The 26,234-nt window shown below is 36.6% G+C and overlaps 1 protein-coding gene across 1 annotated transcript in view; it reads left to right on the top strand.

The window, feature by feature from the left end:
* Positions 1–26,234, top strand: part of Dock3 (dedicator of cytokinesis 3) — a 337,144-nt gene that overhangs the window by 154,664 nt on the left and 156,246 nt on the right. The window contains exons 10-12 of the mRNA XM_038322276.1: positions 14,383–14,464; positions 21,085–21,145; positions 22,358–22,505. Coding sequence (XP_038178204.1) covers positions 14,383–14,464; positions 21,085–21,145; positions 22,358–22,505 — 291 coding nt within the window. The remainder of the gene's footprint in view (positions 1–14,382; positions 14,465–21,084; positions 21,146–22,357; positions 22,506–26,234) is intronic.

Here is a 26,234-nt window from a genome sequence, read left to right as displayed (position 1 = left end):
GTAGATTGTATTGGCCTAAATAACTACAGTACTACTTTCTCACTTCATGGGTAGGGAAAAATTAAGGAGGCCCTAGGCTTACTTTGACCTAGCAGGCACAAAGATCTGATAGTATGTGGTGACATTTGTAGCCAAGATGTATTTTAGAGAATTCAGACATTTCTCTGTTGTCATTTACTAAATGAAGCCGAGAGAAAAAAAATTGGGGATATTTTATATTACCTGGGAATTTTCTTTGAAGTACTTTAATGAGCTTTTTTGTCCTTTCATTTTAATTTACTTTTAGAAGTATATGTTACACATAAAATTTTTTTTCATAAATGTTAAAACCATATGAAAGAAAAAGTTAATTTGGCAGGCTGTCTTGGTGCATGCCTTTAATCTCAGCACTCAGGAGGCAGAGGCAGGTGGATCTCTCTGAGTCTGAGTATAACTAAACCAAAACTGTTATACAGAGAAACCTTGTCTTGAAACAAACACAAAATAAAATAAAGTAAAAAGAAGTAAAAAGTTAGTTTGTATGCTCCACAGTGCTCTGATTTTGACAAAAAATAAATGAAAGCACTGCTTTCATTTAGCTATAAATAGATTGATACACTACTGATCAAGGCATGTGAGTACTGATAGTATCTGTGGTTACTGAGATATAGGAGGGAGGGCACTTGTTGGTTCCCAGCCACCTGACCAGCTTAGACCCGAAATAATTACACAGAATCCCAAAGAAGAAAAAAACGCACAAATTAACATCACCAACGATGAAAACTAAATTAACAGGAGATAGCAATCACTGGCCATTAATATCCCTTAATGTAAAGGGACTCAACTCACCTATAAAAAAGTACAGGCTAACAGATTGGATATGAAAACAGAATCTATCCTTCTTCTGCATGCAATAAACACATCTCAACCTCAGAGACAGACATTGTCTCAGAGTAAACGGTTGGGAAAAAATATACCAATCAAATGGACCCAAGAAACAAATGAGTGTAGCTATCCTAATATTCAACAAAATAGACTTCAATATAAACTCAGTCAAGAGAGACAAAAAATGGGTCATTTCATATTAGTCACAGGAAAAATCCATCAAGAAGAAATCTCAATTTAGTTTTCTCCACCAAGCTAAGTTCTGCCATGCTATAGGTCCAAAGCAGTTTCTTTATTCATTAATAGTAATCACAGCATACAATGGAAAAATCACACATCACCTCCCCTTTTCTGTTTAAGTAAAAAGGGAAGGTTTTAACTTTAACATAGTAAAATTACATACACCAAAACCGGTATCAAGCAAGAATTACAGTTTTAATATTTTATCTACTTTATGTCTCATGATAATTAAGAAAAATATAACTATAACTACATATTGAACGCTGGGAGAAGGAAGGCAAAGTTAGGGAGAAACCATGTCACTCCATCAGAGACAGACACCAGAACTTTAGCCAGTAAGCTACAGCCATGTAGTGATATACAGATTAATGGAGATGGGTTAAAACAATATGTAAGAGTTAGCCAATAAGAAGTTAGAGCTAATGGGCCAAGCAGTGATTTACATAATAAAAAAAGAAGAAATCTCAATACTGAACATCTATGCCCCAAATACAAGGGCACCGTCATATGTGAAAGAAACACTTCTAAAGCTTAAATCATACATTAAACTCCACACACTAATAGTGGGAGACTTCAACATTCCCCTCTCACCATTGGACAGGTCAATCAAACAAAAAAATAAACAGAGACAAGAACTAACAGATGTTATGACTCAAATGGACTTAACAGACATCTATAGAATATTCCATCCAAACAGAAAAAAATATGCCTTCTTCTCAGCACCTCATGGAACCTTCTCAAAAGTTGACCACATACTTGGTAACAATTCAAACCTCAACAAATACAAAAAATTGGAATAATCTAATGTACCTTATCAGATAACCATGTTATAAAACTATAATACTAATTCCAGAAAACCCACAAACACATGGAAATTAAACAATGCTCACCTGAATCATCAGTGGGTCAAGGAAGAAATAAAGAAAGAAATTAAAGACTTCCTAAAATTCAATGAAAATGACCACACAACATACCCAATTTAAGGGACACAGTGAAAGCAGTATTAAGAGGAAAGTTCATAGAACTAAATGCCTACATAAATAAGCTCAAAAAATCCCACACTAGTGAATTAACAGAACATTCGAAAACTTTACAAACAAAAGAAGCAAACTCATGTAAGAGAACTAGATGGCAGGAAATAATCAAAGTGAAAGCAGAAATCAACAAAATAAAAACAAAGAAAACAAGACAAAGAATAAATGAGACAAAGAGCTGGTTCTTCGAGAAAATCAACAAAATAGACAAACCTTTATCCAAACTAACCAAAAGACAAAGAGAGAATATCTAAATTAATAACATCAGAAATGAAAAGGGGGACATAACAACAGACACAGAAGATATACAGAGAATTATTAGGTCATATTTCGAAAACCTGTACTCCACAAAATTGTAAAACTTAAAGGAAATGGACAACTTTCTGGATAAATATCACTTAACAAAATTAAATCAAGACCAGACAAGCAAATCAAACAGACCTATAACTGCTGAATAACTAGAAACAGTCATCAAAAGTCTTCCCACCAAAAAAAGCCCATGCATGACCAGATGGTTTCAGCTCAGAATTCTACAAGACTTTCAAAGAAGAACTAATACCAATACTCCTCAAATTATTCCACACAATAGAAACAGAAGGAACATTGTCAAACGCTTTTTATGAGGCTACAATTACCCTGATACCCAAACCACAGAAAGACATTACTAAGAAAGAGAATAACAGACCAGTCTCACTCATGAATATTGATGCAAAAATACTAAATAAAATACTGGCAAATTGAATCCAAGAACACATCAGAGCCATCGTCCAACATGATCAAGTCTGCTTCATCCCACAGATGCAGGGATGGTTCAGCATACAAAAAATCTGTCAACGTAATCCGCCATATAAACAAGCTGAAAAATAAAAATCACATGATCATCTCATTATATACCAAAAAAGCTTTTGACAAAATACAACATCCCTTCATGATAAAGGTCTTGGAGAGAGCAGGGATCAAGGAACATACCTAAACATAATAAAGGCAATATACAGCAAGCCAACAGCCAAGGTCAAACTAAATGGAGAGAAACTACCAGCAATTCCACTGAAATCAGGAACAAGACAAAGTTGTCCACTCTCTCCATATCTATTCAATATAGTTCTTGATATCTTAGCTAGAGCAATAAGACACCAAAAGGAGATCAAGAGGATACAATTTGGAAAAGAAGTCAAACTCTCACTGTTTGTTGATGATATGATAGTTTACATAAGTGATCCCAAAAATTCTACCAAGGAACTTCTACAACTCATAAACGCTTTCAGCAATGTAGCAGGATACAAGATTAACTCAAAAAAATCAGTAGCCCTACTATACACAGATGATAAAAGGGCTGGGTAAGAAATCAGAGAATCAACACCCTTCACAATAGCCACAAATAGTTTAAAATATCTTGGAGTAACTCTAACCAAACAAGTGGAAGACTTGTATGACAAGAACTTTAAATCTTTGAAGAAAGAAATTGAAGAAGACACTAGAAAGTAGAAAGCTCTCCCATGCTCTTGGGTAGGCAGAATTAACATAGTTAAAATGGCAATCTTACCAAAGGCAATCTACAGATTCAATGCAATGCCCATCAAAATCCCAGCAAAGTTCTTCAAAGACCTTGAAAGAACAGTACTCAACTTCATATGGAAAAGCAAAAAACCCAGCATAGCCAAAACAATCCTGTACAATAAAAGAACTTCTGGAGGCATCACAATCCCTGACATCAAACTCTACTACAGAGCTACAGTACTGAAAACAGTCTGGTATTGGCATAAGAACAGACAGAAGTACCAATGGAACTGAATAGAAGACCCGGATATCAATCCACACATCTTCAAACACCTGATCTTTGACAAGGAAGCAAAAAAAATATCAAATGGAAAAAAGCGTATTTAACAAGTGGTGCTGGCATAACTGAATATCAACATGTAGAAGAATGAAAATAGACCCATATCTATCACTATGCACAAAACTCAAGTCCAGATAGATCAAAGACCTTAACATAAAGCTAGTCACACCGAACCTTATAGGAGAGAAAGTGAGAAATACACTTGAACACATTGGCACAGGGAACCACTTCCTAAATATAACCCCAGCAGCACAGACACTGAGAGAAACAATTAATAAATGGGACCTCCTGAAACTGAAAAGCTTCTGTAAAGCAAAGGACACAGTCAACAAGACAAAACGAAAGCCTACAGAATGGGAAAAGATCTTCACTAACCCCACATCAGACAGAGGTCTGATCTTAAAAATATACAAAGAACTCAAGAAATTTGACACCAAAAAAACACATAATGTAATAAAAGAAAAATTGAGGATAGACCTAAACAGAGAACTATCAAGAGAGGAATTTAAAATGGCTGAAAGAAATTTAAGGAAATGTTCAACATCCTTAGTCATCAGAGAAATGCAAATCAATACAACTCTGAGATTCCATCTTACACCTGTAAGAATGGCCAAGATCAAAAACACTGATGATAACTTATGCTGGAGAGGTTGTGGGAAAAAGGGAACACTTCTGCATTGCTGGTGGGAATGCAAGCTGGTACAAGCCCTTTGGATGTCAGTCTGGCAATTTCTCAGAAAATTAGGAAACAACCTTCCACAAGACCCAGTAATACCACTTTTGGGCATATAGCCAAAGGATGCTCAATTGTGCCATAAGGACATGTGCTCAACTATGTTCATAGCAGCATTTTTTGTCATAGCCAGAACCTGGAAACAACCTAAATTCTCGACCAAAGAATGGATAAGGAAAATGTGGTACATTTATACAATGGAGTACTACACAGCAGAAAAAAATAGTGACGTCTTGAAATTTGCAGGAAAATGGATGGAGCTAGAACACATTATTTTGAGTGAGGTAAGCCAGACATAGAAAGACAATTATTATATGTACTCACTCATAGGTGGTTTTTAAACATAAAACAAAGAAAACCAGCCTACAAACAACAATCCCAGAGAACTTAGACAACAATGAGGACACTAAGAGAGACATACATAGATTACTGGTTTGATCTTTCATATTATTTCAATATTTGCAATGAAATCTGAGTACGTGGACTTCCTTTGTTCTAAATATGATATATTAAGGGCAGTTTGGAGCATAAAAGATGTGCAGGCAGACTGGGCCTAGAGGTGGGAAATAACTTGGGTGGAATGAAGAAGTAAGAAAGACAAAAGGAACTGAAGTGGTCTGTTGTAGGAGGCTGCTTGTTTGTTCCTGGCTGCTCAGCTCCCAAATAATCACACAGAAAATCATATTATTTGCAGTGCTGTTTGGCAAATAGCTTAAGCATATTTCTTGCTAACTCATATCTTAAATTAACCCATCTCCATTAATTGTGTATTTCCACGAGTTTGTAGCTTACTGGGTAAAGTTCTGGTGTCTGTCTCCAGTGGGGCAACATGGCTTCTCTCTTCACTCCACCTTCCTCCCAGCATTCAGTTTAGTTTTCCCTGCCTAGCTTTACTCTGCCCTATTAAACAGCCAGTTTCTTTATTCATTAATAAAAGCAACACATCGACATAAGGACCTCCTACACCAGTGGTCCAACACTAGAGTATAGGGATATGGCTAGCTGAGTGAAGAGGTTGGGTGTGGCATGGGAGGTTGTGGAGTTGGTGTGGCCTATGAATTGGAAGGTAGGCAGGGTGGGTCACAGAAGATGCCTAGAAATTGGTTATTGTACATATAGGAATGGAAAGGCTAGTCCTGGGCATTGGATATGGGGGAGAGGGTGTGTAAGGGTCTCAGACTAAATCTGGTTGGTCAGGGAGGATGTCGGAGGGTCAGATATACTCAATAGACTAGACCCTGCAGAAGGAAGTGGGAGATCTGGGTGGGTGGAGAGATTAGATGCAGTGTAGCAGGGCCCTGTGGGTAAGTAGCAGCTAGGGTTGATCTTGGTGGAATCTTTGAAGTTAAGTTGCTTTGCAGGTAGGGATGGCCTGACAAAGCCAGTGCACTGGATGTTGACCCTAGGCTAGATCTGGCCAGTTAAGGGGAGTGTGTAAAAGAAAGGGTCAGACAGGCAGATTTCACACATTTAAAAAAGGATGTGCTGGATCCAAAGCTCTAAAAACATGACAAAAATCAATGAAGATTTATTGAAAAAAGTAAAAAGGACAAGGTCAGACCCTTGTGTTAGTAGTTACAGAAATGTTCTGATCTCACTGAAGTGACTCTGTTCTTTAATTTTCCTTGTGTTGGTGAGCGGTAAGATTTGTTAAAGAGGAAAGGAAAGTAGAAAACAAAAGTCAGTCTGGAAACCATGGCACTGGATTCTGGTTTTCTTTTATCACGTTTGCTCTATCTACTTTACGTGAAACAGGGATAACATAAGGAACTTGAAAAATAAAGCTAAGTGATCTAAATTAGAAAACAAATCCATGAGGGAGTGTTAGAGATTTCCTAACCTGTTAGGGTATACAATATAGTACATCCTTGGGTCTGCTTGTCAGTTGTCAAGCACTTGGCCAATTATCGTTAGAAGTGCTTTAAGTGGTAGGCATCCATCTTCAGGGAGGATCCAAGGAAGAACATAAAAACCAAATTGAAAGAGTTGAGAGAATTCAACTGATTTTGTTTGAGGAAACTGCATTTATTTCTAAAAATTAGTCTTTAGGAAAGATTGCCCTTTAGGATGAGAGGTTTTACTTCTGCCTCAGTGCACCTTATTCACCAAATGTTTGCTGTAGGAATGAATGCGCGAATTGCTGGAAGTGAAGTGTATGAAGTGTAGGACCACCACGAATTAATAATGTTCATAAAAGCAAGTGAAATTAACATACATTAGACTTGTCACAAATTCAGATTATGGAATTAATTTGTAAGACTTGTTTTATAATATGAAATTAATATAATTTTAAATAGTGTCTGTCCATAGTTCATCATTATGAAGACAACTAAATGTAGTTTTCTGGTAATACAGTTCACTAAAGAGGAAAAGTTGGGGACACAGTGGCACACAACCATAATACAGCACTTGGGAGACAGAAACAGAAGGACATCACAAATTTGATGCCAACACAATTTACATAAGAAGTTACACCCTGTCTAGAAATTCTAATAATATCCTACCTCAACAAAACAAAAAAGGGAAAGAATACAAGTCATCTTTCTTTTCTCTTGAAAGACTTCAAATATTAAATCATTGAATTTTCACCTATTGTTTAAGAGAAAGCATGACCTGTTTCTGTCATGTAAATATATTGATGCTGATAAAATGTATATGTAGGGCTAGATGAACATGCCTTTAATCCTAACACTCTGGAGGCAGGGGCAAGTGAATGTCTGTGACTTTAACCATCCTACTCTACATGGCAAGTTCCAGTCCAGTCAGGGATATATAATGAGATTCTGTTTAAAAGTTTTTTAATTTTTTTTTTTTAAAAAAATCTCATGAATAAATTTGACTGTTCTAACTATAATTACCCTTAAACCTTGGAGTAATGTAAGTAGTTACTGGCAAGTAGATTTAATGATTTTTTTCCCCACTTACTTTCCATCCCTGTGCATTTTTTTTTTCGAGACAGAGTTTCTCTGTGGCTTTGGAGCCTGTCCTGGAACTAGCTCTTGTAGACCAGGCTGGCCTCGAACTCACAGAGATCCGTCTGCCTCTGCCTCCCGAGTGCTAGGATTAAAGGCGTGCGCCACCACCGCCCAGCTTCCCTGTGCATTTTTGGTAAAGGATCTAGTTAAATCCTTTTCCCATGTTTTTTTTTTTTTTTTTGCCTTTTTCATGTATGTGGGGTGCAAAATCTATGTGTGTTTGCATGTGTGTGGGTATAGTTGTATTTGGGAATGCACATGTGGAGGCCTGAGGTTGATGTCATTTGAGAATCTTATTCGATTGCTTTCTACTTTTATTCTCTTTTGAGGCAGAGTCTCTCTTAAATTTAGAGCCTACCAGAGGCTAGTTAGCCATGCTGCTCCAGGAAGTCCCTGTTTCTACCTTTTGCCTTCCAAGGCAGGAGTTACAGAAGAGGCACATTTATGTGGGTTCTGGGCATCTAAATTTTGGTCTTCTTACTTACATAAAAGCACTTTAAACCATTGAAACATATCCCCAGATCCTTTTTTTATTTTAAACAGATTTGTTAATATTATTGAGTTGAATTCTTTGCATATTCGCAATACAGTTCTTTTTTAGATATTTGTTTGCTAAATGTTTTCTCTCAGTAAGTACCCCATCCTTTTATTTTCTTATCATCCTGTTTCAAAAAGGAGATAGTTTCCAATAGATAGATTATTTTATCATTCCTGCAACTTAGGATATCCTCCCTCCCTCCCTCCCTCCCTCCCTCCCTCCCTCCCTCCCTCCCTCCCTCCCTCCCTCCCTTCCTTTCCTTTCTTTTTTAAATTTTATTTTACATTACAATTGCAGTTTTCCCTTCCACCCCTACTCCTGCCCCCAAACCTCCCCCCAGCCCACTCCCCATCCACTCCTCCCAGTGGGTAAAATGTGCCAGTGGGGAGTCAGCAATATTATATTGGGACAGGACCAAGCCCCTCTCCTCTGCATTAAGGCTGAGTATGGCATCTCAACATAGGGAATGGGTTCCTACAAGCTAGCTCATACACCAGGGATAGATCCTGTTCCTACTGTCAGGTGCTTCACAGGTAGTCCAAGCTTCACCACTGTCTTCCACATATGGAGGGCCTAGTTCGGTCCCATCGAGACTCCACAGCGGTCGGTCTAGAGTTCATGATTCTCCATGAACTTGTTTTGGCTGTCTCTATGGATTTCTCCACCAATGTCTTTGTTTTGTTTTGTTTTTGAGACAGCGTTTCTCTGTGTATCTTTGACTGTCCTGGAACTTGCTTTGTAGACCTCAAACTTACAAAGATCCACCTGCTTCTGCTTCCCAAGTACTGGTCTCTATCATGATCTTGACCTCCCTTGCTCATATATTCCCTCCTCTCTCTTTTCTGTTGTATTCCTGGAGCTTGATCTGTTACTTGGTTGTGGATCTCTGCATCTGGTTCCATTTGTTACTAGATGAAAGCTCTATGATGATAGTTGGGATAATCACCAATCTGATTACAGGGGAAGGCCAGTTCAAGTACCTTCTTCACTGTTGTTACGAGTCTTAGCTGGGGTCATCCTCGTGGAATCTTGGGAATATTCCTAATACCATGTTTCTCCCTAACCTAATAGTGGCTCTCTCAAAATCTCTCTTTCATCACTCTGCCACTCCATCTCTCTCCCCCCTTGACCATTCTGTTTCCTCATGTTCTCATCTCCCATCTCCTCCCCTTTACCACCTGCCCTGCCCCAGTTCACTTAGGAGGTCTCATCTAATTCCCCTTCCCAGGGCAATCCATGTGTCCATCTTAGTGTCTTTCTTATTACCTAGCTTTTCTGGATTTGTGGGTTGTAGTCTGGTTATCCTTTGCTTTACATCTAATAATCCACTTATGAGTGAGTGCATAGCGTGTTTATCTTTCTCAGTCTGGGTTTCCTCACTCAGGATGTTTTTTTCTAGTTCCATCCATTTGCCTGCAAATTTCATGATGTCATTGTTTTTTACAGCTGAGTAGTATTTCATGTGTAAATGTACCACATGTTCTTTATCCATTCTTCAGTTGAAGGGCATGTAGGTTGTTTCCAGGTTCTGGCTATTACAAATAATACTGCTATGAACATTGTTGAGCAAGTGTTTTGTAGTATGATTGAGAATCCTCTGGGTATATGCTCAAGAGCAGTATCACTTAGTCTTGAGGTAGATAGGTTACCAATTTTCCGAGAAACCACCATCCTGATTTTCAAAGTAGCTGTACAAGGTCACACCCCCACCAGTAGTGAAAGAGTGCTCTCTTGACTCCATATCCTTTCCAGTATAAGCTGTCCTTAGTATTTTTGATCTTAACCATTCTGATGGTTATAAGATGGTATATCAGAGTCGTTTTAATTTGCATTTCCTTGATGGCTAAGGATGTTAAGGAATTCCTTAAATTTCTTTTTGCCTTTTGAGATTGTTCTTTTTGCCATTTGAGAATTCTCTATTTATCTGTGCACCCCGTTTTGAAGTTAGATTTCGTTTTGTATTTTGATGTCTAGTTTCTTGAGTTCTACATATATTTTGGTGAGCAGCCTTCTGTCAGGTGTGGGGTTGGTGAAGATCTTTTCCTATTCTGTAGGGTGTCATTTTGTCATATTCCCTTTGTCCTTTGCCTTACAGAAGCATTTCCGTTTCAGGAAGTCCAATTTATTGTTTGTTGCACTCAGTGTCTGTTCTACTGGTGTTATATTTAGGAAGTGGTCTCCTGTGCCAATGCGTTCAAGGCTACTTCTCACTTTCTCTTCTTTCAGGTTCAGTGTAACTGGTTTTATGTTGAGGTCCTTGATCCATTTGGACTTGGGTTTTGTGCATGATCTATTTTCATTCTTCTGCATATTGATACCCACTTATTCCGGCACCATGTGTTAAATAGGTTTTTTTTTTTTTACATTGTACCATTTTGGCTTCTTTATCAAAAACCAGGTGTTCATAGGTGTGTGGATTAATATCAGGCTCTTCAGTTTGATTCCATTGTTCCACGTCTGTTTTTATACCAATACTAAGCTGTTTTTATTACTATAGCTCTATGGAAGAGTTTGAAGTCAGGAAGTGTGATCCCTGCAGAAGTTCTTTTATTGTACAGGATTGTTTTGACCATACTGGGTTTTTTGCTTTTATGTATGAAATTGAGTATTGTTCTTTCAAGTTCTGTGAAGAATTTTGCTGAGCATTGCATTGAATCTGTTGATTGCTTTTGGTAAAATTGCAGTTTTTACTATGTTAATTCACCTACCCAAGAGCTTGGGAGATTTTTCCATTTTCTGGTATCTTCTTTAATTTCTTTCTTCAAAGATTTAAAGTTCTTGCCATACAGGCTTTCCACTTGTTTGGTTAGAGTTACTTTAAGATATTTTATGTTATTTGTAGCTATCGTGAAGGGTGTTATTTCTCTGATTTCTTTCTCAGCCTGTTTATCATTTGTATATAGGAGGGCTACTGATATTTTTGAGTTGATCTTGTATCCTCCCATATTACTGAAGGTGTGTTTATCATCTGTAAACATCATAAAATTTTTGGGGTCACTTAAATATGCTAACATATCATCTGCAAATAGTGATGGTTTGACTTTTCTAATTTGTATTACTTTGATCTCCTTTTGTTGTCTTATTGCTCTAGCTAGAACTTGAAGTACTATATTGAAGTGATATGGAGAGAGTGGACAGCCTTGTCTTGTTCCTGATTTTAGTGGAATTGCTTTGAGTTTCTCTCCATTTAATTTGATGTTGGCTATTGGCTTTCTGTAAATTGCTTTTATTATGTTTAGTTATGTTCCTTGTGTCCTTGATACCTCCAGGACCTTTATCATGAAGGGTTGTTGAATTTTGTTGAAGGCTTTTTTAGCATATAATGAGATGATCATGCGGGTTTTTTTCTTTGTTTATATGGTTGATTGCATTGGCAGATTTTCATATATTGAACTAACCTTGCATCTCTGTATCTCTGCAGGGTTAGTGGATGATTTTTTTAATGTATTCATAGATTCTGTTTGCCTGTATTTTATTGATTACTTTTGCATCAATGTTCATGAGGGAGCTTGATCTGTAGTTTCCTTTCTTTATTGCATCTTTGTATGGTTTTGGTATCAAGGTAACTGTAGCTTCATAAAATGAATTTGGCAATGTTCCTTCTGATTCTATTATGTGGAACAGTTTGAGGAGTATTGGAATTAGCTTTTTTTAAAATTCTGGTAGAAAGCTGGGCGGTGGTGGTGCACGCCTTTAATCCCAGCACTCGGGAGGCAGAGGCAGGCAGATCTCTGAGTTCGAGCCTGGTCTACAAGAGCTAGATCCAGGACAGGCTCTAGAAACTACAGGGAAACCCTGTCTCGAAAAACCAAAAAAAAAAAAAAAAATTCTGGTAGAATTTTGCACTGAAACCATCTGGCCCTAGACTGTTTTTGGGAAGACTTTTTATGACTGCTTAAATTTCCTTAAGTGTTATAGGTCTATTTAAATTGTTTATCTGTTTTGATTTAATTTTGGTATATGAATATTTTCTTAATAAGTCCAGACCACAAAGTGTTTTGGGTTATATTATGTTGAATATGAAAACACAAATTTCAACAAGATACAAGAATCTTAATAATTTGAGGCCACCAAGTGTTTTTGCTTTTTTTATGTTAAATATGAAAACACAAATTTCAACACGATACAAGGCTCTTTATTTTATTCTGTGTTTTACCTTTATTTTCTTGTTATTTTATAATTTGGCCTATTTAAGTATTTGATCCATTCAAGTTAATTGTTGTAGATAGGAATCAAGGTTCGTTTTTAATATGAATTCTTCAGTATTATTTGTTAAGCTGCTGTCTTCTTTTTGAAAGTTTATTTATTTGTATGTATGTCTATGGACCATGTGTGCCCTTGGCGAAGGGAGAGGGTGTTATATCCTCTGGAACTAGAGTTATAGGCAATTGTGAGCCACTCAACCTGAGAGCTGGGAACCAAAGTCAGGTCCTCTGAAAAAACAGCAAGTGCCCTTAACCACTGAAGTACCCATCCAGCTCCATGCTTATCTCTGTGAATTACCTTGATAACTTGTTTGTTTGTTGTTTGGTTGGTTGGTTGGTTTTTTGAGACAGGGTTTCTCTGTAGCTTTGGAGCCTGTCCTGGAACTAGCTCTTGTAGACCAGGCTGGCCTCGAACTCTCACAGAGATCCACCTGCCTCTGTGTCCAGAGTGCTAAGATTAAAGGCGTGCACTACCACCACTCAACTTTTACCTCGATATCTTTATTGAAAGTAATTTGACTTTACCCATGTGGTTTATTTTCTCATGTAACAAAGACCTTCCTTATCTCCATGTAACTAAAAGTACATTGCTTTTGTTTCACACCATGCCTTTCAGAGTTACAGATTTGCTGTTTGAACTTCCTCATTCTTCTCACACAGCTGTTCTTCTCTACCATTTTACTGAGGCAGCTTTCCCAGACTCATGTTGCTATTCTAAAATTTGTCCTTAGCTAAGGTGATTGTCTATGGCCTTGATGAAACAGTAATCCATTGTACTTATTTTTCTTCTGTGTTGTTGTTTGTCCCTATGTTTCTCTGTTGTTAGTTTTTCTTTTGCCTATTTCTTAAATCTTAGTACCTTTAGGATTCTGATCAAAGCTTCTTCTCGTTCTATATGAATTCCATTCTTATTCTCATTTACTCCTTCAAATAAAGAATCTCAACTTTATATCTGACCTAAATCTTTTGAGATTTGGTTATGCACATTTCACTATCTACAGGGACTTAAAAGTATCTTGTATATATCTTGTTCACATTTGTATTCCCATGTTTAGCACATAGAGCATCACAGAAAATTCTATTTACTTGATGAACAAACAAATGTATAAAAAGCCAGTCAAATTTGGTAGGATGCATCTTATTATTCTAAGTGTAATATTTTCATACCATTCTTTTGTTAATCTCACAGACATTTAATGAGTGTAACTGGGCATATAAAGAACATTTCCTTTATGATAACATAGATTTTTCACTGTGACTTAGTGTTACTGTTACAGTTGGCAAGGAGCCTGAGAGAGGGCAGGAAGGAGATGTTGAGCTGGGATGGGAAGATTAGAGAGCAAGGGGATATTTTTCCAAATATTTCAAATACTGTTTCTGATGTGTTTTAGTCTATAATTTCTTACAAGAATGGTCTTTATGAATTGAGAATAAAATATTTAGTGTCTGTTAAATTCTCATTGTAGCAAGAAGAAAAATTCTTATAAAGACTTTGGTAAAGTTTGAAAAATAGTATATAGTAGTTAAGGTCCTCAAATAATTCCCTGGAGTTATATATGTAGAAAGATATAAACTGAATAATATAACTTCTTTTAGGTCTAGTATTATACATATTTTTACAGTTATCTGCTCATATTAGAGATTATATTTGCTACAATAGGTATAGAGTTGGACTCCAACTCCGAGAAGACTTATGAAGGAGTGAGTATAAGCTCATTGCTGCTTTCAAGGAACTCATACGTGAGAGACTAGACACAGCCACAACTAATCAATAAACAACAACATATATGTATTGCAAATTGTTTGGCACAACAAGTAAGGTATTTTACCAGTGCATATGGTTTTAATCCTTGCCTATCACAATAAGCTGTTTCATAAGCCTTTAGGGATTTTTCTGTATATGCCTTTTTAATTTGTTTCATTACATTTTCTGTCTCTCTCTTTCCTACATTTCAGTGAACGGTTTCTGGTAAGACTGAACAAGAATGGTGGACCAAGGAACCCAGAGAAGATAGAGCGAATGTGTGCCCTTTTTACAGTATGTGCAAATTTTCTTTCCCCTTTGTGTGCTAACTTTAATCAAGGGCCTGCTGTGTGAATATTGTCACTCTGGAAACAAACATCTATTCTTATCTCCCACCTCCACTGGTGAGAATAGGAATTGATTTATATTTCCATCAGGTTTTAATGAAATACTTGTAGAGACCTTTAGCAGTGGTCTTTAATTGAAATTTTATTTAAAAAATCAAGTACTTAATGTAGATTTTATATGCTATTTCATATAAAATCTCTGATGTCCAAGGCATCCACCAGACCTATAGTTTAGGAGCTATCTAGTAAGTTCATGTAAACTAACCTGTCCTCTTTATAATACCAAATGGAGGAATTTTTCTACTCTCATCTGTACTTTACTCTTTTCCAAATGACTATGTTATTACTCTTGGTCTCCACTCATGAAACCATCATCTCATCTCAGAAGGCTTGGCAAATCTGCTTATTAAAAATTAAATCTCATAATTCTACAACACCCTTGTGTTATCCAAATCAACTTTATTTATTTTTACTGTAACAACTATCCACCTTTATTTAATTAATTTATTGAAGAAGAAAACAAGAATATATCACAATTTAAAGCTCTTGAATCCTTGTGATTTCTTTGACCTATTTCAGTGATGGTTAAGATATATCAAATTTTTTGGCTAGGCATAGTTTGCTTATGAATGTTACAACTAGCTAGTTAGGAGGCAGAAGTTGGAGGATTAGCAAGATGTTAGCAAAAACAAAATAGAACAAAACAGAAATCTTCATGAGCTTACAAAGGTGTGATAGTTCCACAATGTTCTTGGCCTTTCACGTCTCCCATGACTGGTAGGTGGAGAGCTATCTTAAAGCTGATTTGATGCCTCTTAAGGGCAAATAGTATTTATCTGAAGATCTGATATGTGACTTTATTGGAGAGCTAAAATTATGTTTCTGCACCTGACTTCAGATCATTTACTACAACTTAATCTGTCAAAATGTCAGATCATGGTACTACAGAATAAGAAACTGTTCTCAGTGGAATAGCTCTCACTGAAAATGTTCTCTATGTAGAAAAGAATGCTTCAGCTGTATAGGAAGGTTTTTCAAACCTAGCTAATCTCAAATAATATTTTGTCCATTACTGAGCTCATCATTGAAACCTCGGGAGATAATGTAAGAAGAAAGAATCGGAAAAGCAACCCCATGGCAATTATTGAGGGAATTAAATTAAAATGGCTAATCTAGAAAGAACAGTGTACTCTATTCAACACCAAACAGAAGAAAGAATCGAGATTATAGGGAAGGGAATTTATGTGAGCAGAGAGCTTTGAAGTGAGAGTGCCTGACTGACGTCATTTCTAAAGCAGAAAGAGGATGTCTTAGTTAGAAAGAGGCTTTTCTAGATCTTGATATCCTCCTTACTTTTTACTAAAACAAGAGAAATTGTTAGTGACTGTTGTTTAGATTCAAAAGAGCTAAGTGTATAAGCTATTGATTTCTTAGATATGAATTCTCCTTGTCTCTTAAAAATAAACTTAATTATGAAGACTTTTGAATGTAATTATAGTAAGTCAAAATTTTATTTAGCACTTTATTTATATATCTGAGTCCAGAGACCAAAGCTGAAGCATCACCTGTGTAAATAAAAGTGTTTGTAATACTCATGGTGTGCCCCTCTTCTGCCACAGTGGGAAGGCACAAGCTGTTATTATGTTAGTAATATATGTTAGTATGCTACCGTGTGGTTTCCTTTGTACTACAGCCCTGGACTTTTTAAAGTTTCCCAGCTTTATTGGAGGAGTATCTACAAAGTTTTAAATAATAATTTTTATTAATACCTTGAGAATTTTATACATTTTTTATCGTACTCATCCCCTTTCTTGAACTACTCCATATTCATGCCCTTTCCATCCTCTCCCAGTTTTGTTCCTCATTTAAAAAATTGAGTTCAATTTGTACTGCCTAATGTACTGTTGGTTGTGTGGCAGTCCACGGGAGCACTGTTGATGATGATGCTAAACATCTTGAAGTGCAGGTTAACTAACACTAGTTTAACTATATAGATGGAACTGTTTCATTTGAAAGTATACCAAACCTTCAGGAAATATATAAACTTTAAGAATGAGCATAAAATACTTGAAAATGTTTTGTTTTCAATTTCTATTATTTATTGTATATCTTTTTTTTTTGTCTTACCAAGACAGGATTTTTCTGTGTAACAGTCCTGGCTAACTTGAAACTCACTCTATAGACCAAGCTGGCCTCAAACTCATAGAGATCTATTTGCCTCTGTCTCCCAAGTGCTGGGATTAAACGCGTGTGCCACCACCACTTGGCTATTGTATAACTTATTACAGTGTTAACTTGAAAATATTTAAAATTCCATATTTATTTTTATTAAACTTCTTTTAGATTTATATTATGTGTGTGGGTGTTTTACATATGTGCACCATGTGCAAGCCTAGTGCCTGTGGAGATCAGAAGAGAGCATTCGATTCCTTGGAACTGGAGTTTTTTATGTTTGTAAGTCACTGTGTAGATGCTGGGAACTTAACTCTGTTCTTACAAAGAACAGAGTTTTTAACCACAAATTCCACTGAGCCGTCTCTCCAGCACCTAAAATTCCATTTTAAAATTAGAGAAATGTACAAAATGGAGTTCAATATGTCCATTCAACTTTTATGTAAAAGCTTATCTTTGTGATGCCAGAGATACTATTTTTTTCAATAAAATTTTGTAACATTTCATTGTTGCTATTTTCTAAGAAACTGGCAATATTTTGTGACCATTTAGGATCCAGAACTACAGTTTCACCTTCTGTATTACCTTTTTTTTTTTTTTTTTTTTTTTTTCTCTCATGGTTTATTTTTTTTTATATTTAAAAATTTCCATCTCCTTCCCTCCTCCTCCCCCCTCCCTCCCCTCCTTCTCCCCTTTCTCTCCCCTCCTTCTCCCCCTTCCCTCCCCTCCCCTCCACCCATACCTCCCCTCCCTCCCTCTCAAGGCCAAGGAGCCATCAGGGTTCCCCACTCTATGCTAAGACCAAGGTCCTCCCAACTCCCCCCAGGTCCAGGAAGGTGATCGACCAAGCTGAGAAGGCTCCCACAGAGCCCGTCCATGAAGAAGAATCAGAGCCCAGAGCCATTGTCCTTTGCTTCTCAGTCAGCCCCCGCTGTTGGCCACACTCAGAGAGACGGGTTTGGTCGCATGATCCATCAGTCCCATTCCAACTGGAGTTGGTGATCTCCCATTAGTTCTGTCCCACCGTCTCCATGAGTGAACGCACCCCTCTCGTTCCTGACTTTCTCCCTCATGTTCTCGCTCCTTCTGCTCCTCATCGGGACCTTGGGAGCTCAGTCCAGTGCTCCAATGTGGGGCTCAGTCACCTTCCCCATCTGTCGCCAGCTGGAGGTTCCCTCACGGTCCTGACTTTCTTTCTCATGTTCTCTCTCCTTCTGCTCCTCATCAGGACCTTGGGAGCTCAGTCCGGTGCTCCAAGGTGGGGCTCTGTCATTTAATGTCTCACTGGTTCTTTTGTTCAGAGTTACTCAGCAGGACAGAGCTGGGACTAGAGTAAAATAAGCAACACACAGGATGCCAAGAGTGAGAGCCTCCTTACATTTTGTACCTTAGGTTACTTCCTTGCTTCCCCTTAATTGTAGTTCAATAAAAGGGTATAAATCAAGGAACATTGTGGTGACTCTGCATTTATGGGCTAACTCAAAATCATAGCCACTCTTTTTTCTGTTCTTATTAAAAGAGACATGCATGTGAAACCAAGCAATACATGAAAGATGGACAGAAAATGGAGCTGATAGACTCTTTCATAGAAGTGAAAATAGGAAAACCTGTCTCATGAAAGAAAGGTCACACCATCAGGCACCACTAAATCACCATAATTACTGAGCAACCTGCAAGTGGATAACCTCATGACGAATCTGAAACTTCATAGATGATGGGTGGATGAATGGATGGATGGATGGATAGTATATATGAAATATATATGGAAGTTTTACTGCTCCTGGTGTAATGTTCTAAATAAAAAAGTAGCAAATTGTTACTTTACAATGGATTCTAAATATAAATATGTTAAAACAGATTTTTGTAACTTTTCAGCTTGAAAGTTTATGATTTGGGATTTTTTTTTTACTTAAAAGAAGCTTTTAAAAATTTCCAATAAAATTACTTTTAGGGCCAATAAGATGGCTCAGTAGATGTTGCCAAGCCTGATGACCTGAGTTTGATTCTAGTTCCCACATGGTAGAGAAAACTGATTTGTGTAAGTTGTCCTCTGACCTCCATATGCATGACATGACACACGGGCACCCTTTCATAAATAATGGAAAAACAAGATAAAACATTTTCTGTCTTATAACTTGGTACAGATAATAACAATAAATATCTAAATTTATAACCAAATCTTTTATCAAGGTTTCACTAAGACCAAATTAATCTCATTTATAGGAAATGTATCAAGTGTGTAATAATGATTTGTGGACAGTGGGATGAATATAAAGTTAGTACAGAATAAAATTTTAGTATATTCATCATTCATGAGATTTTAATGTTTTGCTTAATTTTATTGCACTGAACATTTATTTCTTTTTTTAAAATTTATTTATTAAAAATTTTCCGCCTCCTCCCCACAGCCCATTACCCCCCTCCCTCCTCCACTGTTCCTCCCTCTCCTGTCCAGAGAGCAGTAAGGGTTCCCTGCCCTGTGGGAAGTCCAAGTTCCTCCCCCCTCGATCCAGGTCTAGGAAGGTGAGCATCCAAACAGGCTAGGCCCCCCAAAGCCAGTATTTGTAGTAGGGTCCAAATCACGTGTCATTGTCCTTGGCTTCTCAGCAGCCCTCATTGTCTGCCATGTTCAGTGAGACCGGTTTTATCTCATGCATTTTCAGTCCCAGTCCAGCTGGGCTTGGTAAGCTCCGAATAGATCAGCCCCACCATCTCAGTGGATGGGAGCACTCCTTGCAGTCCAGACTTCCTTGCTCATGTTTTCCCTCCTTCTGCTCCTCATTTGTACCTTGGGTGCTCAGTTCGGTGCACCAATGTGTGGCTCTGTCTTTATCTTCATCCATCACCAGATGAAGGTTCCCTCACGGTCCTGACTTTCTTTCTCATGTTCTCCCTCCTTCTGCTCCTCGTCAGAACATTTATTTCTTGCATTATAAAATGTCTTTGCATGCTACAGAATAACCATAGGTGAAAACAATATGAATTCCATTCTGAAACTTTTGTAGATACTTGATTTATTAGGTGATCTAAATGAGAGCTAGAAGAATACTATCAATAAAATAAAATTTCAAAGGAATATAATATTCAAGTTTTCATTATATGTTTTAACAGTTTTTATTTTAATAAAAGTCTTAATGCAATGTATTTTGAATATATTTCCCCTCCCCTAGGCATCCTCAAGATCTTCCCAGCCTTGCTACCCACCCAACTCACATTCTTTCCCTCTCAAAAAGAAGAGACAGAAGAAAATTTTAAAAAAACCAATAAGACAAAAATAATGAAACAATAATCTTCCCTACACACACACACACACACACACACACACACACACACAACACACACACACACACACACACACACACACAGTCTATTTTGTGTTGGGCATGGGACCTGCTCTGGAGGGTGGTTGTATATTGAAGTAAACTGATTTTCTCTTCTCTAGCAGGTTTCAGCTGCAAATAGCTTCTTAGTTAGAAGTGGATAGTTAGAAGTGGAACTTCATGTCCATTTCCCCTTCTGTGATTTTTTTATGGTTTGAACCTGCACAGGTTTTTGTAGGTATTGTTGTAGTCTTTGTCAGTTCTATTGTGTTTAGAAAATACTGTTTCCTTGGAGTCATCTACCATGCCTGGCTCTTACAATCTTTTCTTCTTCTCTTTGGCGTAGATCCCTGAGCTTTGAGGTGAAGGGCTTGATGAAGACATCCAGTTAGGACTGAGTCCTCCAAAGTATCTCATTCTTTGCATACTGTCCAGTTGTGGGTCTCTGTGTCAGTTCCCATTTTCTGCAAGAAGAAACTTCTCTGATGAGGGTTGAGAAAGGCATTGATTTATGGGCATAGCTGTATGTCATTAGGAATAATTTTATTGCTGTGTTCCTTTAGTAGAATAATAGTTGGTTTTCCCCCTAGAGGCCACGACTTTTCTAGTCTCAGGTTCCTGGTCATTTGAACACTGTCTGGTGTGAAATCTATCTCATGAAATGTGTCTTAAATTCAATCATAAGGTAGTTTATTACTCCTAACGTTTGTGCCCCTATTGTACCAATATATCTTGCAGGCAGCTTGCTGTTTTACATCATAGGTTTTGTACCTGGTTGATATTGGTGATTACTTTTTTCCTCCAGCATCATGAACACTAGCCAGTAGGGATTAAACTTCTAGCTGAGCACCAGTTCAGGCTTTCATTGTTGAATGACAAAGTAGTATTTTCAGTAATAGGGCCTCTCCACTGTATAAACCTTATTGTATGTATTAAATGTTATGTTCTCTAATCTCTCTTCTCCCCCTTTAATATATATTAAAGCAAACTGCTATGAAGTTCAAATGAAATGAAATTTATCATCATTTTCTGTGCATTATTTGCCTAGATTTATTTATTCTTTTTCTTTTTTTAGGATCTGAGCAGCAAAGACATGAAGAGAGATTTGTACATTGTGGCTCATGTGATCCGAATAGGTATTGTCCACCTTAACTGTTCTCATGATTAACACTGGTCAAACTTAGGAAAAGTATACATCTGAACTTTGTCTTTCCTGCTATTTCAGGTTTCAGGATTAGAGTCTAGCCTCTTGTTTTGGTTTGGTGTGGTTTGGTTTGCTTTGCCTTTAATCTCAGCTGCTGCAGTAGCTAGATATGATGCAAATAAATACATGTTTCCCCCATGTCAAATCTTCTGTTCCCTCTTTGAATTCGGGCCCAAATTTTGTATTTTAAGTGGTCTGATTTTTTTTTAATATTCTTCCTGTAACATTGCCTGATTCTGTATGTTTTTTTCCTCCAGAGTTCTTACAGAGTTACAGAATGCCAATTGAACAAGTGTTACATGCCCTTTGCTTTAGTTTATTTCCAAAATTATGCAGTTGTGCCATTTCCCACAAAATTAGAGTTAATATTGCCAGTGTAGAAGATAAGTAGCTTCTCATTTCTACTCAAACTGAGATGAAAGAAAGTGACCTTGCACTGCTGTTCCATTGTTTGATTGGTCATACATATTTCAGGTTTGGGTGATAGAACTAAGTCTTCATTCATAGTTTAAATTCTAGAATATGGTATATAATTTTGTCAAAAATATGTTCAATCCTTTGATAATAAAACAGCTGTTTTGCCTTACTTCATAAAGCATTTGTTGAAATCACAGTTTTTGCAAGAGCTTTATCACTGTTGGTACAGCCTTGCTCTCTCGGAGGAATAAGCAGCAATCCATAGCTCGGGATTTCTCTCACTCCCACAATGGTTCATCAGCATCTCTGGCATTAGAATTTAGAGGAAGAACTTCTAGTTGAGAACCTTTATACCTATGAATATATGGTTTATAAGAGCAGCTAAAAATACTGAACTTTTATTAGTAGTATGGCCATCAAGTTTAAATCTTATCAGTTCACTGACTTTTTTAAAAAGAAATTCATCAAGTCATTCTTATTTTCATTTGATTAATAAATGTACTCTTGGGATAAATTGACCAAATGTGACATAGAAAAAGGACTTTGGCCAGAGGCTAATTTGGTGTTCTTTCTTACAGATATCCTTAGATGACTCACTTTAGCTCTTTATTTGTCTTTGGGAATCTTTTAGTACCTGTAGCTCTGGTGTCACTGGCTGATAATTATAAGGTACTAGAGAAGAGTGTTGACGTTCTCTACCTAATTGGTGTTTTCTGCTATCCCCAAGGTCGAATGCTCCTGAATGACTCCAAAAAGGGTCCTGCTCACCTGCACTACAGGCGGCCGTATGGCTGTGCAGTTCTAAGCATTTTGGATGTTCTGCAGTCACTTACAGAATTAAAAGAAGAAAAAGATTTTGTTCTTAAAGTTTACACGTGAGTAATAATACATGTCAAGAATAATGATAGTTTGTAACATGCCCTGAGAGCAGCGGTTCTCAAGCCTTATCAACATAGAGTAACCGTAATTCAGTATAAGGAGGGTTAGTGGAAATGCAGATTTTGATCTAAGGTTTTAAAGTCTTAGGCATTTTTATTTTTAATAAATTTCTTAGGTACTAAAACGTCTGAATTTGGAGCCTTCTAACCTAAAGTAAAGTCTGATAGTAGACATTTCTTGTTCATACCTATAATAGTCATTTTCTCTGTAGAATAAGCCAACTTCATATTTTCAGAAAACCAACAATATAATTTCTCATTTATCCTAAATACATAATTCTTTATTTAGTACGTATCCAACAATTGCTGCTGCTGAGCTAGCCAAGAATGCAGTTTACTTAAAAGAATTATGAGTCAGGGTATAATGTATTTGAAGAAAAACCAAAAGTTTTGAGGATCCAAGATCTTATTCTTTTCTTCTGCTACCACATATAGTGTGACATGAAGCTATTTTTGGTATTCTTCAACCAGGGGGATACGCCTTATAGATTCATTCCATCTCCTCATGGCCCTTACTCAACAGTGGTAAAGAGAAAAGGAATTTAAAAAGGAAACTAGAACATGGGTGTATAATCTCTCTTTGCTTATGGGGAATCCAGAAATATATAAAGTTTTTTAAAATGATTAGTGATGAATTTAGCAAGCTTTTGCTTTTTTAATAATAAGGAAGTTTTTGAGACAGTCAGTAATCTCAGCTGGCCTAGAACTCACTGTGTGTTGCATGCTGGCCTCTAGCTCATGATGATCCTCCTGTTTCAGCTTCCTGTACGCTGGGACTGTAATCATGAGTGACCGTGCCCAGTTTTCATGTGTTTTTAAAATAAATATATATCTGATAAAAGTTAATATTTATCTTATATGTATTAATGTTTTACCTAAGTGTATATAAGTATACCATAGTATGCCTGAGTGTTTCCAGAAGTCAGGAGAGGTCTTCAAGCCCCTGAAATTGGAGTTATGAATGTTTGTAAGCCACCGTATGGGTGCTGAGAATCAAACCCAGGTCCTCTGGAAGAATACCCAATGCTCTTAACTGAAGACCCTATTTCTGATAATTCTCTAAAGAAACGAGTCCTCTGTTAACTTTAACATAGTATCATTTTCCCAAATTAAGTCACATACTGTCAATCATTTTGTTAATATAGTTTTGCCATAATATTGTATGTATATTTTCCTGCATTATGTGTTCTGTCAGGTTCTGATATCAAAATAATTCAATTTATAATTACACTTAATTCAGGACTTTCTTTAATCAAGTACATTTAATGAATTTCAAAATAAAAGTCCAAGCATATTTATTAAATATTTTTCTTCTCCTCTGTTTGGTTAAGTTGTGGAATTGTTGGGGTGAAGATCTTTCTTGAAGTAGTCATTTACAACGAAAAGATTATCTTGCTTCCTCCTTAGTGCATGAGTCAGAGTTTCTAAAAATACTGAGTTTCTTTTTGGATGAGTGGTAGAACCTACTTCTTCATATGCTTTCCTTTCAAAAGAAGTAAACAGAAATCCAAGATCATAATTCTTATCATCTTACTCCATTATATTCTATCCAGTGGCAAAGGGATTAAGGATAGTACGAAAGATGGTATATCTGTGTGTAGCAGCTAGTCCTTGCTTTAGTGCAGAATCTCATTGCAGATAAGGAACTTCATGCGCTGCTTCAATTCTGAATTCTTGCTAGGAGTCTTATTTGCCTAACTGTCTCTAAAGCAACAGCTTTTAGTACCAGTGTTCCACTTTGCAAGAAGTGGGTTCCATGCATAGTATTTTCTTAGCTCCTTCCTACAGGCTATGCCAGTTCTAAAATGCCAAAGAAAGTTAGTTTGTGTTTATAGAAAGGAAGAGCTGTTTTTCCTTTGGAAGGAGTGACAAAATTTAAATGTAAGATGGCTTTTCTACTTGACTAGGCTACAAGACTTTCAAACAAATTCTCAAATGTAGGTTTGTGAAGTTGATTTTTTTATGCAGTTTGGACTTCTTCCAGGATTAGTAACTTAAATCCATAGCATCTCATTGAACCCAACTGTCAGAAGCCATATTTTTCAGTACCTTTCAGGTGATGTGTTTGTCAGTTCAATTAAATTGTAAACCTTAAGACTGTTAATTTCTACTAATAGTGCTTTAACTTTTGCTAGGAAAGAATTTTCTAAGTATGAAAACCTGTCCTACAGACTTAATCAGTAATTGATTCCAGTACCACCACTCTCCCAAAAATTAAAATTTGGCTATATAGATGTTTAACCTTATTTAGTCATTACACAATGTATACATGTATGGAAATATTACACAGAACCCCATTAATACATGTAATTTTTATCTTTTATGTATCTTACATATTTTTTGTAAAGATAACAGTTTGAAGTTTGTATTGCTGTGAATAGACACCATTACCAGGGGAACTCTTATAAAGGAAATATTTAGTTGGAGTGGCTTACTTACAGTTCAGAGGTTTAGTCCATTTTCATCATGGCAGGAAGCAAGGCAGCACACACACAGATGTGGTGCTGGAGCTAGAGTCTTTCCATCTTGATCCAAAGGCAATAGGAAGTGAACATGTTATCTGGGGAAAAGGCAGAGACAGTGTACTGGGTATCACCTCTGCTTCCATTTCTCCACTGTTAAAACCACATTTTTACTTTCTCTACATGAACACCTATAGTAACTCTAGGTGTGAGTTACTGATAGACATGGTTGTAATTATATTCATATTTCATATAGTCTGTAGTGAAATACATAATGAAGTTCTCATTGCATTGACTTATATGCACATAATGTTTACCTAAAGTCAACTTACTAGAAACAGAAAGACTACTAAAACAGTGCAAAGATTATTTTGTATCTCTTAACAGATAAGAATACCAAAATTAATCTGTATGGAGAGAATCTGATATTTAAGAAGATATGAATAAGTTTGATATAACAGATAATAGTAGCATCATCAGACACACACTATGGCCTTTTGTTACCTTTCTTTTACAGAAAGAAAAGGAACAGATGAAGGAACTGAGAGTTTCTATATTTAAAAAAAAACCTTAATAATATGTAAGATAGTTTAAATTTTTCATTAAAAGTTTATTTCAAGGCTTGGGATGTAGCTTAGTTGATGGGTTGGGTGTCTTTCATGCATAAGGACCTGGGTTTAATTCCCACCTCCACAATATAAGTGGGGAGATAATCTCCCATGTAGCTTCTATCAGCTACTCTTAAGGACCTTGTTTAGATGCGTGCACTGAGCCTCTCAGTATGCCAGACCAAAGCAAATCCTAGATGCCTCCTGTAATCTTTGTACCCTTACTCCCAACCATGTTCTTGTATGCCCCTTGTTATCCTAGAAGTACATGAATTTATACTGATTTATATATATATATATATATATATATGTATATGTATATGTACATATACATACATATATATATATAATTTTTCCTCTTATTTATGCTTCTGTTAATCTCCCTGTACTATAATGACAGAATACAGCTCAAGGATGGAAATTGCATTAATTATGTTCATGTGTAGTTTTCTCGTGTGATAGATGTGCTTCCAAAAGAAGAATTTAAATTGAAATTCTACAAACTATTGTATGATTTTTATACTGAGACTACCTATATGTTTAAAAATAGGTTATAAGTATTATTTCATAGAGCATATTGTTGATACTGTTTTATC

This window comes from Arvicola amphibius, chromosome 3 (assembly GCF_903992535.2).
Source record: "Arvicola amphibius chromosome 3, mArvAmp1.2, whole genome shotgun sequence".
Classification (NCBI taxonomy): Eukaryota; Metazoa; Chordata; class Mammalia; order Rodentia; family Cricetidae; genus Arvicola; species Arvicola amphibius.
This window is presented reverse-complemented; position numbering and strand designations above follow the sequence as displayed.